Genomic DNA, 14,148 nt, shown 5'->3' with positions numbered 1-14,148 from the left:
GACTTTTTGTGTGTGTGTGTGTGGGGGGGGGGGGGGGTTCAGACTTTGAACGTTCATACGAATGTCTTAGGTTCGAGCCCCGCTCACGAAGAAGAAGAAGAAGAAGAAGAAGAAGAAGAAGAAGAAGAAGATGAAGAAGAAGAAGAAGAAGAAGAAGAAGAAGAAGAAGAAGAAGAAGAAGAAGAAGAAGAAGTCTCGATAAATTTTCTTTCATGGAATAAAATGTCAACAAAATCGTTGTCATAATTTAATAAATATCTTTATTTGTGCGTTTGTTTGCTGGAGCAAATTAAAAACATGAATCAACAACTAACAACGAATCAAATTAACGATTCTCAACAGATTCAAGGACGTGAAGATTATGCAATCAACTTTTACAATCAACTGTAATTTATTTGTCCCTTTGGTAATAATAAATACAGCATAAACTGACAAAAACATACTTTTTCTATATGGCCAGGCAATATTTGACTTCATCTATTCAGGAATTAAACAAACAATGAATTGGATTGGATTGGAGCTTGGTTTTTTTTAATGCTAGCGTTTAGAACCGGAGGGTTTAAAACTTAAACGAATATGTAGCGCAATATCTACTAAACGTGTTCAAAAGTGCTTTACAAAAATGTCCTCTAGCCAACAACTCTTAACATATAGGACGAGACCTGACGCCTGTTAGGCGATATTACATGTTTTATTGCGACAGAGACAACGCTGTTAACGACCAGTTACTCTTTTTACATCTGAGAGAATGTGAGCTAAGGACTGACTCGATAATGCGCTGGTAGAGCGGAACTCGAACCCCCAGTCAAAAGGCGAGCGCCATACCACAAGACCACAAAGATGTAATAAATTTTGAGAAGGTCTTTGAGGGCCATAATCAATGGGGGTCTCGATAGCTCAGTTGGTAGAGCACTCGCTTCACAATCAAAGGAAACGAGATCAATCCCGGATGCAGTCAAGATTTTTTTCGGACCCTCCTGTCCACCCAGCAGTGATTGGGTAGCTGGGTCCATTAGATCTGGCGGAAAGTGATTTGCGATAGACTAGCGTCCTATCCAAAGGGTAGCAAGCAATTGCTATTTCCGTTTCAGGCTATAGAAACCGGGATAAACTTCGGCTCCATGGGCCTAATGGCTCTGACGGATTACTATAAATATTACTCTTTTTAAAAATCAATAAATAGATATTATTTCATCAATATTAGAAGTAAGAAAATGTACGGCCAAAATGGAGGGAAAAGTTGTGTCAATGGGAGTCATAATATGTTGGTTATTGGCGCATTCCAAGCCATGATACATAGTACCAATAGTGATAAATTATAAGGGAGCAGGCACTGTTGTAAGATAAAAACATCTGAAAAAAAGTAGGTACGAAACAGTGCCAGACGAAGCATCGAGAACAATTCAAGAAAATAATAATAACGCTGAAAACTTATATAGCGCTATAACTCCGAGATACCACTCTAAGCGCTTACATTACAAATTACTTTGGTTGAAACATACTCATTCACACACACAAGCACACACACACACACACACACACACACACACACAATTACACACACACAAACAACACAAAGCAGACGCCTATCTTGCGTCTCATATCATCTACTAAAATCGAAACAGATATGTTTGAAGCGAACGTTTAAAAATAGACAAAGATTCTTTTTCACGAAGGCTCTGAAGTAAGGCGTTCCAAACAGAGGGTCCGAAATGAGAAAAGGATCTCATTCCAGCATTTTTTGCGTATTCAAGGGACAACTGGTTTGGTGGAATCCCTGGCCGAACGTAAGAGGCGGGATTTTGAATACCTTTCAATTAGTTCCGAAAGGTAGGAAGGGGCAGTACTTTCGTTATACACTAAAACACAAGCTTTGAATTGAATCCTTTTCTCAACAGGCAACCAATGCAAAATAATATCCCCAAAAATCAACCTGCCACGCCAAAGCAGAGAAATAACTACAAGAAGAAAAACTAATCCAAACGACGTGTACATATATGCAGGTCTGACATCCGAACCCGCCTAGTTTATCATTGTTGTAATGGACAATATTTTGTATCGTTTTGAGATTTCCATTACAACAATGAGCCCATAAAGAATTGAGTTATCAGACCTGCAAATAAGTGCACGTCGATCCCAAACAATCAGCTCGCCTCGACTGCCCAGTATTTTGTCTGGTACTCTTTCATACACACGTTTTCAGATGTTCATAATAGTACAAACAGCGATAAAAACAAGCAATATAAAATAACTGAAATAATCAATACACATTTTACATATCATACATTATAAAATTCATATATAAATAAATAATAAAGTTTATTTCTGGAAATACACGTCTTTTTTATTATAATATTATTTTCATAACATAACATGTCGACCCAATCTGGTCTTATCACGAGGAGAACTAATCACCGAAAATAGAATTTAACAACGACATCCGGAAATTTGACTCAACCTACATACGTCCTGTTAGAAAACTCATCCTCAAAAACTTCCTTGAAGTCTCAGGTTTGAGATACATTTTTTTTTTGACAAAATGGGACATTTTAATTGATCAATTTAATTTGAAGGACGAATTTTATGTCCAATCTTTTTACATTCTTTTTTTTTCTGAGTACAGCAGGACAGAATTAAGGCAATAAAAAAATTATGCCTTCGTAATTCATTTTCATTTTTGAAGCCGCTATACTTATATTGTATGCAATACTTTTGTAACATACACAGTTTCCAGCAACTAAGTATTAGATTTGAATGTTTTTTAATATAGCATAAGTAAACATAATTAATGGCACTTGACTACTTATTTCAATAGAGGCAACGACAAAAATATTTAAAAATCAATTTTACTCCACTGGTTTCAAGGTGTAAATATTAGAGTCCTGGTACACAATGAATGAGGCAATGGTAGATTAGTTCTTTTGACGAGGTGGTGTTATTCTTGAATCGATGAGGTCCATTTTAAAGTTCATAAACGACCATAGTTCAGAAGAGTGCTTTACCAAAACTCCAGAACTTCCGTTTTTCCCATTTTTAGATATTGAGTATTATTTCCCCTAAAATTTATTATTCAGTCTGTTATTTTATCATATTTAATCGTCAAATTCACACAAATCTAGGGAAAGTCTTGTGCCATTTTATGCTTAAAATATGATTTAAATTTAAATTTATCTCATGGATGGAATATCTCAAAAAGTAGAAAAATCGACTTAACCAGTTTTGGAAAACCAGCCTTCTAAATTAATCAAATCCTTGAAGTTGCTGCTTCGCTTAGCGAAGATAATCGCAACTGTTAAGAATAGTCTGAACTTCATTCATATAATTTAGACTTTATTATTATCGGTGTCAACGTGAACTGGTAGAGTTATGTGTTTTCCAACAGCTTGCGTAGTTATTTTGTGTTATATTATTGTATTATTATTTTGCTGTAGTGTATGTAGCACGTACCTTCAACTCAGAACACAACCTAGATTAAGCCCAGAAGTTCAAGTCGGTGTTTCGACACCTTGGCGGTGCCTATGGCCTTGGGAATCTTTACAGATTTATATTTTTCGCCATTTTGCATGTATTTTTTTCTCTCTATAGGAGATAGAAGGTGAATTTTAAGACCCCCTCTTAGATGTATATCAGCGTTGTCTTTGTCGGAAATTTTACTATCGCCATGTACAAGACAAATTAATCTAGGCATGGCTGAAGGTCAATGGAGAAGAGGAATACAAAGGAAAATATGAAAGGAAAACATCAAGAAATGGGCAAAATCGACGTTAATACAAAATGATAGAGAAAGACCAGCAGTCATCTGTCACCTTGTCACCAATATGGAAAGCAATAGCTATCTCTAATCCGACCAAGATTAGAATATTTGGTTCCAGTGTGAAACCTGTTCTTCTGTATGGATCTGGAGAGTCACAAACATCCTTACTCACAAAATTCAGACCTTCATAAATAAATGCTTCCGCAGGATTTTGAAAATCGGATGTCAAGATCAAATTTCTAACATAGAATTTTGGAAAAAGTCAATTTAAGGACCCGTCAGCATCCAAATTAGGAGGAAGATATGAAAATAGGTCGGGGCGTATCCATCGTTAACTGGCACTAAAACCCACTAAGACTCATATTTTGACGGCATTTTTAGGTTTGTGGACTGCCTAGTGAGTTGTCTTTAGTCGTGGTCAATGAAACAAGTTATCCTATTGATTTAACTGTTGAATACAACACGATTTGCTTTCTTCTGTGGTCATAGACTTGTCTTTTGAGGTCATTTGTTGGTCAGTGTCAGGTTTGAGTTTACGAAGACCACGGTCGGCCACACCTTGATTAAGACAGGGAGCAACGTCACCTGCCAGTCCCTCGACTGGAACCCCCAAGGGACAAGAAAGGTTAGGGGGGGGGGGGGGGGCCGATACAGACATGGATACGCTCATTGTCTGACGAATTGAAGATATCAAGCCTCACCGAAACGTGTGGCACTGGATTGTAAAGGCCGCATCCCGCAAGTTTTCCCCAGCGGCCATCCGTCATGGGAATAATTGAGTGAGTACTATCACCTAACGAAACAAATTTCAACCAATGCAACATTTTTTTTAAATTGAGATTTTATATAGCGCAATATTCACTAAACGTGCTCAAAGCGCTTTACATATTAAAGCTGTTCCATCATCAGGGGAAATTTTGATAAGAGTGTAAAGATCATAGCTCGGTGTTTACTTCGGATAAGTGCAGTATAAATGCAATGTAATGTTCTTATTTTATTGTTCACAAATTTAAGCATGTAAATGTACCCTACTTATCCGACACCATATCGTATTATATTATGGGCAAAATTATATTCAAGTCATTCACAACAACCTTATATAAACGCATTGATGATACCAGTCGGAAGTACCCAGTTCAATATAAATTAACAGATATTTTTCACTTGATTCTTACGATTGAAATCACCGTTAAACACATCAAAATAATACAGACAGCAATGTGTTGGTGTTGTGTGGATACAAAATGAAAAGATCAACACCCCTACAATCTGAAATAGAAGATCCGACTTGTACGGCACCATTCCGCCTGACCACGAGAGGGATGCTCTACAATCGGCATTTCCCTGCCAGGCGTAGGGTGCCGTAACACTCGAATCCTGAGTTCAACTCCCCATCACCGCAAACGTTTTTATTCTATGGTGTCTTCTGGCGCATCTCTACTCATTTCATTTCTTGTTATAATGAGTTGCATTGGAATTGCATTAGATTTTGAAGACCCCCACAAATGTCATCCTTCATAAAATACATCTATGAACTCATAATAGATAATTAACAGAGCATTGCCCCTTGATAACTAAAAAACTTGATCTTTTACATAGCCCAATGTCCACTAAACGTGCTGAAAGCGTTTTACAAGGGGTCCCTGGCCAACAGCAACACTTAACATGTAGGACACCTGTTAGGCGATATTACAATTTTTTTCAGACAGAGACAATGCTGTTAACGATCAGATAATCATTTCTACACCTGAGTACGGCGAGAGAATGTGAGTAAAGAGCCTTTTCCAAGGACCCAACTATGCACCGAGCGAGATTCGTACCCAGGACCTTCCGATCCAAAAGCGAGTGTCATACAACTAGACCACATAGCCCCATTATAAAAGGAAGGGGCTTTGAATTAAATTACCAGTGACTCTTTCAGCCGCATATATAGACGTGAGGGGGGAAATCGTGAGTCCACCTGACTCTTTCATGAGGTTGAACCACTTCGATGGTGTCGCAAAGGGCAGACAATTCCCTCTCAACTCCCTTCAAAAACAGGCGGACTTTCGGACACTGTCCAAGATTAATGGCTAGGAGATCTGGACAGTCCAGGGACAGCCGACCGATGTCTCTGCATCCAAACATGTTGAGGAATTTGAGGATTGGGGCTTCAAGACATATCTGAAATGAAGGGTTCGTAGATGTTTCGTAAACGTTAAAGCAAGACAGACAGTAAATATGGTATTAATATAATATATTTCATAAAATATAAGACAAGTAAAAACTTGAACTTTGAGAGCCATAAAACCCATGAGCCAGAGTTTATCCCAAGTTTTTATACCGTTAAACTCACTTGCACACTCAATCCTCCCCGGGCCTGCTGGCTCTACAGGCTATGCAAGTGATCTCCACTTGGTCCTGTCAGCAGCTATTCTTGGGGCCATCTTGAGGGACAGGCTTCTCTGCTTTAGGTCCCTCTCTACAGTACGAGTCTTCAAGTCTCATATAGCGTAAAACGGACAATAGTAATTGCTTGCAACCCTATTGACGACCAGGTATTCACTTTACACCTGAATATGGTAAGAGCACTGTCGAAGGATTCAACTATGCGCCGCTCAAAGCGACACTCGAACTATAAACTTTCCGATCCAAAGGCTAGAATGAGTTCCTGAACTAGATATCTTTATTTTTCTGAGCTCTGCAATGATCTAAAAGTGTGTCAACCTCCATAAAAGCTCAACAAATCTTGTAACTCAAACAACAAAAACGACACGATTCAAAGTCACCTTGGTTATATTCCGACATTTCTCAACGTTGAGATGGTTGATGTTTGGACATCCAAGGAGGGCCATCTTCAGGTCGTTGTCTGAGACATTACATCTTTATAGGACAACTGTACGGGCTGAGATAACGCTGTTAACGACCAGATACTCACTTTACACCCGAGTATGGTAAGAGCATTGTCGAAGAACTCAACTATGCGCCGCTAAAAGCGACACTCGAACTCTGGACCTTCCGATCCGATGGCTAGCGTCATACCACATGACGACATTATAGCCACAGAAAGGACTTTTAACATTGTCGTCCACTGGACTCAAATTGTTTCAATTTATTAAAATCATTCAAATGAGAGGTTGGTCGGGGTCCGGATCTCAGAATGAGTTCGTGAACTATCTTTAATTCTTTTTTATCTCTGCAATGACTGAAAAGTGTGTCAACCTCTATAAAAGCTCCACAAATCTTGTAAATCAAGCAACAAAAACGACACGATTCAAAGTCACCTTGGTTATATTCCGACATTTCTCGAGGTTGAGATGGTTGATGTTTGGACATCCAAGGAGGGTCATCTTCAGGGCGTAGTCAGAGACGTTACATCTGTATAGGCTGTACGGGCTATTGGTGTGCTGAGATAACGCTGTTATCGACGAGGTACTTATTTTACACCTGAATATGGTAAGAGCCTTTTCGAAGGGCTCAACTGTGCGCCGCTCAAAGCGTCACTCAAACTTCAAACGTACCTTGGTTATATTCCGACATTTCTCAAGATTGAGGTGGTTGATATTTGGACACCCAAGGAGGGCCATCTTCAGGGCGTAGTCAGAGACGTTACATCTGTATAGGACAACTGTACGGGCTATTGGTGTGCTGACGGACAGAAGATTCACCTGGGGGAGGGGGGGGGGGGGAGAGAGATTACTGTGTCAGCGCATGACATAATCAGTCGGAAGGTGAACATTTTGGATTTGCATTATTTTGCATTTTCTGAAAGTAGAGCATTTTAATCTTTATTCGAAATAAATCGAGTGATCTTTCATGAAGTTATGGTAAGATGTGTGGGAAAGGTATCCAGCAAATTTTCTCAAATTTCATTCTTTTACAACTTGACTAGCTGTAAAAGATATTTAGAAGTGAAATCATGCTTTGATATGTCCCGAAGATGAACAAAAAGGGTTGCTTTAATAATTTATGACAAGAACTAATTTTTGATTTTTTTTTAAATTGACCTTCTGACTAAACTTGGCAATATCTCAGTTCAAACCTTTTCACCATCCGACAGATTATGTAATTCACTGTAACTTTAATATAATATATAAAAATGTATATATAGAGCATTTCCCTATATTTACAACGTTCATTGTGCTCCAGAATGCTTAAATAATCCATTGAAGGTCGTATGGATTATATTAGCATTTCATACAGTGCGTCGCCTTTGTGTGTTCTTTTTGCCCTACTATTCATACAACATCCGTCACTGCCTTTCGCCAGGTATTCATTCACACCTGAGTTTTGTGATAAGACAATGGACATTTTCGAAACATCTGAACAACCTGCCCTGAAAAAAAACATCATCCTCGATTTGGCCGTTGGAATTTGTAAACTGTCATCTCTTAGCGGTTTGTCTCAAGTTTTTTTGGTAAAACATTAACACAGAGTTGGGTGAAGTCGTGTTCATTCATGTTACTGTATCTGCCGTACCTTACAATCAAATAGACGTAGGAATCCAATTGACCCGAGAGCTTGGATGATACAGGAGTCAAGGTTAAGCTGGTCGTCACTGCACAGGTTTAACTCTATGGCGTCCACGGAGACACACTGAGGAATACAGGAATAAAGAAAGGATGTTTGCATTCGTGAATACTTCGTTATCCCCTTAACAGAGTTACTCTATGGTGTCCACGGAGACACACAGGAATACGGGAAAACAGAAAGGATGTTTGCATTCGTGAATACTTAGTTATCCCCTTAACAGGTTTAACTATATGGCGTCCACATAGACACATAGGAATACGGGAAAGCAGAAATGATGTTTGCATTCGTGAATACTTAGTTATCCCCTTAACAGGTTTAACTCTATGGCGTCCACAGAGACACACTGAGGATTCAGGAATACAGGAAAACAGAAAGGATGTTTGCATTCGTGAATACTTAGTTATCCCATTAACAGGTTTAACTATATGGCGTCCACAGAGACACACAGGAATACGGGAAAACAGAAAAGATGTTTGCATTCGTGAATACTTAGTTATCTCCTTAACAGGTTTAACTCTATGGCGTCCACGGAGACACACGGGAATACGGGAAAACAGAATGGATGTTTGTTTGCACTCGTGAATACTTTGTTATTCCCTTAACATGTTTAACTTTATGACGTCAACAGAGAAACACTGAGGAATACAGGAAAACAGAAAGGATGTTTGCATTCGTGAATACTTCGTTATCCCCTTAACAGCACAACCGTACTCTGAAAATACCCAAAGTTGAAATTTTGGCCAGAAGACTCGTCCTTCAAATATCAATCGATTAAAATGACTCCTATCTTGGTAAAAAGTCTCAAACCTGGGAATTAAGCAAGACTTCGCAAGTCCCAGATTTCAAAGTTTTTTGACAAGATGAGGGTCGTTTTAATCGATCAATATTCGAACGACGATTTTTCTGGCCCAAAATTTGAAGGCGTGTATTTTCAGAGCACGGTAGAGCAGGACTGAATATCTTCCAAACCATAATGTCTGTCACTATCCATCTGGTTATAAATGCAGACCAAACAATAATCAAAACAATAACATTTAAGTGATGACTTTTTTATTTTTTTCTCTCTCTCTCTTGATTTGGATTAGTAACACAACTGCTCTTTAAAGGTAGACCATCGAATATATTTAGCCGAGAGAGCACGAGGTGTAAAAACATGAGTTATTGCCCTTACTTCTTTACAAACGTATCTGAAGTATTTGATGATCTGCAACTCCGGCAATCATACAGTGTGTTAATTTCTATAAATAAAATTTAAAAATAATAATTATAATAATACAATTCCTTTTATTCATCCCATAGGGGAAATTGCTCTCTTAGGTCTATTCCAAGGGAAGACTGGAATAACTCAGGCGTCAGTCGTGGTGCAGCGCCGCAAATTGAGCTAGAGGGAGGTGACTTGCTCAAGGCCACACAGCGCAGTGGCGGGTGATCGAACTCGGTACCTTTCGGACCGCTGAGCCAACCTGCCCCCAATCTCTTTTGATAATGTTTATCTCTTTTATTGTTACCTGTATGGTCATAGTTTTGAGTGCAGGCATGCCCAACAGCGCAATCTTACAGATGTGATTGGCTGTGATGTAGATATGGTTGATGGTGACAAGATCATTGTCGGCGTCCGTGTGGAACAGGCGAAGGGTTGGACTTCGTACGTGGACAGCCTCGCATGAAAAGTCGCTCAACATGCATAATTCCTGTGGATTGTTTGACAAATAAGGGGTGAGGGAGCAAGCAATGGTGTAAGATACAGATCTTTAAAAGTGCGTAGTGTATGAAACAAAGAGAAAAATACACGGGAAAAAAACATCCCAACAAAATCATCGCGCCTTGTGTGTTGATCTTTATACTTCCGGATGACAACGTTGTGAGCTTCTTAGCCAATCTCATATTGTCTATAGTCTAGTTAACTCTCTCGAGTTCACCCTCATTGAAAATCGAACAAATTTGTTCGATTTTCCATGCATATGAACTCGAGAGAGTTTTATTACAGTTTAGTGAGAATTACTCATAAACGCAGATGACAAAAAAGCAATAACAAAGACCTGAGTGACGTCAACTTCATTATATCTATACTTACTTGTAGAGTAGGAATGATGTCTTCATCCAAGAGAAGGCTATCCTGGCTAAGACACCCAAGACGTAAACACAGAAGACCCGAGTTGAATCTGAGAACGTCACGAAAACACCGAATGTCCAGTACTTCACAGTTTGACAGTTCTAATGAGGTCAGTTTGTCGCTCTGTCAATTAAAAGAAATATCAGATTTTAAAATTAATATCCATTAAGTATTGAAAGACAAAATAAAACCGGCTAAACTGACAAATATAGCGAGGTCGGTTTGTCGCTCTGTCAATGGGTATGATCTATATTACATTTCCATGTGCTCGAGGTCATTGGTCACATTGGAATATGTGCTCAAAGTGACCCACATAGTGAAAAGTGTTCACAGCTTTTGAAATATCTAACACCACGATTGGTCATTTTGTTCAGCTTTACACATGGGTGTGTTTACAACTTTCATAAACAAAGCAGCGTGTTTACATAATTTCTGAAGAAATTTCCAATCGGTGGACAGCAACAAATCATGTGATTGATGACTTGGTTTGACGAAAACATGAATATAAATCGCTTCCATTAAAAGAAATATCAGATTCTTAAAAATTAAATTAAATCAGTTAAAATGAAAGTTCTAGTGAGGTCAGTTTGTTACTCTGTCAATTAAAATAAATATCAGATTTTAAAACTAATACTCATTAAGTAATTAAAGACAAAATAAAATCAGTTAAAACACTAGTTAAAATGGCTGGTCTAGTGAGGTCAGTTTGTCGCTCTGTCACTTAAAATAAATATCAGATTATTAATTTAATATCCATTAAGTATTTTAAGTATTTAGTGCGGCTATGTGGTCTTGTAGTATGACACTCGCTTTCGGATCGGAGGGTCCTGAGTGTTAAGAAATTTCAATCAACTACAAATGAAAATCAGAAACTTTATTCTTGAAAACAAATACAACTGTGTCTACTCAGACCTAGGTTTGCCTACACAGGCCGACATTCTTGTTTTTTCTCACACTCACTCACTCCCATAAAAGGTAATAGAGGTCAAAAGGAATGTGGGGCTCTGTTAGGGATAATTGAATCTGACTTACTAACAAAATTCACAACACTGAGTTCGAGCCTTGCTCGGCGCATAGTTGAGTTCTTGGAAAGGGCTCTTTACTCACACTCTCTCATCGTACTCAGGAGTAAAATGAGTATCTGCTGTTAAAAACGTTGTCTTTGACGGGAAAAAATGTATTATTGCCTAGCAGGAGTTTGTAGGTCTTGAGCACTCATAAGATCATGACATGTTGGAGAGGACACCCGTTTATTTATTTATTAATCTAAATCGATAAAACTTGTCCCAGACGTCCCTTACCCAGGGGCGTGGCTATATTGGTTGATTTGGTGCCTGGCACCGCATCCATCTTTTAAAAATGAATTACAGCATTAAAAAAAACAAAAACTGAGAAATGGTATATACCGCCTCTTATTTATTTGAGTAAGTCTTTTCTTTCATTCCCCCCCCCCCCTTTCTTTTGTATTTACAAATATAGCATGTTTTAAGTCATTTTCTTCTGATTCTGGCACAACCCTATACTGTAAGCATGCCACGCCACTGCTCTTACCCATTCTTTGACCACCATACCTTCAGACTCATCGTCCTGAGTACGTTGCTGCCATTCACACAAGCTTTCCTCAGTTTTGGACAATACAATTCCAGATGTTCTAACGATTCCAGACCGACGTCGACCGTTATATGACGAAGTTCCGGTGTGTTGACGCTCACAAAATGAACATTCCACAGGTTGAACAAATAAAACTTTTGGAGGGACTCGGACACCAGTCGAATGCCGTGAAGATGCTGAAAGAAAGAGAGAGAATAAATGAAATAACGAATTTAATTCCACCCCTCTCATTGGAAAACCCTATCATTTATTAGTAAATACGTAATATTATTATAATTATATATAATATATTATTACATACACTGCTGCTATTGATATCATTGTGGTATACGTTTTATATATGTAACTTTTGTATATTTATCTGTAACGTGCATTGAGCGTCACGCAGTGATGAAAATGCGCAATATAAATGCCATGTATTATTATTATTATTATTATTATTATTATTATTATTATTATTATTATTATTATTATTATTATTATTATTATTATTATTATTATTATATTTTTTAAAGTTTACTTCAGAAAAGTGGGTGGAGCTGACACTTATGTTGATAATACAAGAAATGTAGTGAGTAGAAAAGTGCTAGAAGACAATAGACAATTTAAAAATTCCTCGGCGATGGGGGGGGGGGGGGGGGGGGGGCTCGAACCCACGACCTTACGGGTACGACAATATGTTTCAGTAGTCTGATGTCACACCGCCCGGCAACGGCGGCCATCTTGGTTCTAAACAAAGAAAATCATTACTTTTTATTCTTCATGCTGGCAAGAACTTTTCATATGTCTTGTGATCAGAATTTGTAAAAGTCAAAACATGATCAAATTTATGTGGGTTTTTTTTTCCTCTGGATACGCTTTTATGCTCGCCGGAGAAATATTTCAACTGGCGTCCGCCATTGTTCGAATAGTTTAGAGCCAGTGTTACTAAGTTACCATGCGTCATTAGGAAGGAAGTGACGTTACGACGGTTGAAGAGTATTCCGCCGGGTCGTGAGAGGGTAGCTCTGCAATCGAAGCCAAATTATGTCACTGAAGTGGTATCAGCATCGTGTACAGATAGAATGAAGTTGACGTCACTCAGGTCTTTGTTATTACTTTTTGCCATCCGTATGTATGAGTAATCCTCACTAAACTGTATTAACCAGACTATAAACGTTCAAGGTTACACATATTTTTGTGTGTTGGCCCGTTATACTTCCGGGTGGCAATGTTGTGAGTTTCTTAGCCAAGCGCATACTATCTACAGTGGTATATTATGGCTTCTATTACAGAGCTACCCTCTCACGGCCAGGCGGAGTTGTGCCTGTAAAGTCGTGGTTTCGAGCCCCCATCGCCGCGGATTGCTTTTTTTTTTCTTTTGTCTTCTGGCACTTTTCTACTCACTTCATGTCTTGTTATTATCAACATAAGTGCCCGCTTCACTCACTTTTTTGAATGGGCATGATCTATATTACATTTCCGTGTGCTCGAGGTCATTGGTCACATTGGAATATGTGCTCAAAGCTTGACACATGGGTATGTTTACAACTTTCATAAACAAACAGCGTGTTTACATTTCTGAAGAAACATCCAACCGTTGGACAGCAACAAATCATGTGATTGATGACTTGGATGGACGAAAACATGAATATAGATCGCTCCCATTAATATTCACCCGCAATATCGAGGCTTACTCAATGTCTCAATCGTCTCTAAATGTTATATGTTTGTGTTGAGAATAGTATGGCTATTATAAGCGTCAATGCTGGTAAACAAACTTCCCAGCGTTTGTGTGTTGAACCCATGACCCCAAGAAGTCGTGAGAGCGATTCAAGCTAGACACGATGCTTGACACCCACTTCAAGTGGTGGATGGCTTGGATTGCCGAGCTACCCTCTCACGGCCAGGCGGAGTTGCCGTACCAGTAAGGTCGACTTCCTTCACTTGGGATCGATCTCGGTCCTTTTGCGTGTGAAGCGAATGATCTAACATCTGGACAAAAGGGACCCCTCATGCTCAGTAGAGGAACACAATTTTTAAAAACTTTGAGCTGCATCTGGGACCGATTTAAATCCCTTTGCCTTTCAGCTGAATGCTCTTTCTATCTGCCAACTGAACACTAAGTAAATGTAATGTATTATATTTATCAACTACCGGGTACTATACAAATAAACAC

The 14,148-nt window shown here is 38.7% G+C and overlaps 1 protein-coding gene across 2 annotated transcripts in view; it reads right to left on the bottom strand.

Annotated features, from left to right (window-relative positions):
* Window positions 1–246: 246 nt before the first annotated feature.
* LOC144963271 (uncharacterized) overlaps window positions 247–14,148 on the bottom strand; it is a 20,007-nt gene continuing 6,105 nt past the window's right edge. For both annotated transcript variants that reach the window (XM_078897142.1, XM_078897143.1), the window contains 6 exons: window positions 11,951–12,166; window positions 10,341–10,502; window positions 9,775–9,957; window positions 8,213–8,329; window positions 7,255–7,401; window positions 247–5,917 (listed from right to left, as the gene is read on the bottom strand). In XM_078897142.1, the coding sequence (XP_078753268.1) occupies window positions 5,672–5,917; window positions 7,255–7,401; window positions 8,213–8,329; window positions 9,775–9,957; window positions 10,341–10,502; window positions 11,951–12,166 (1,071 nt within the window). In that variant the 3' untranslated portion in view covers window positions 247–5,671. The remainder of the gene's footprint in view (window positions 5,918–7,254; window positions 7,402–8,212; window positions 8,330–9,774; window positions 9,958–10,340; window positions 10,503–11,950; window positions 12,167–14,148) is intronic.

This window comes from Berghia stephanieae, chromosome 1, assembly GCF_034508935.2.
Source record: "Berghia stephanieae isolate SIO BIC M18660-M18661 chromosome 1, UCSD_Bste_1.3, whole genome shotgun sequence".
Lineage (NCBI taxonomy): Eukaryota > Metazoa > Mollusca > Gastropoda > Nudibranchia > Aeolidiidae > Berghia > Berghia stephanieae.
This window is presented reverse-complemented; position numbering and strand designations above follow the sequence as displayed.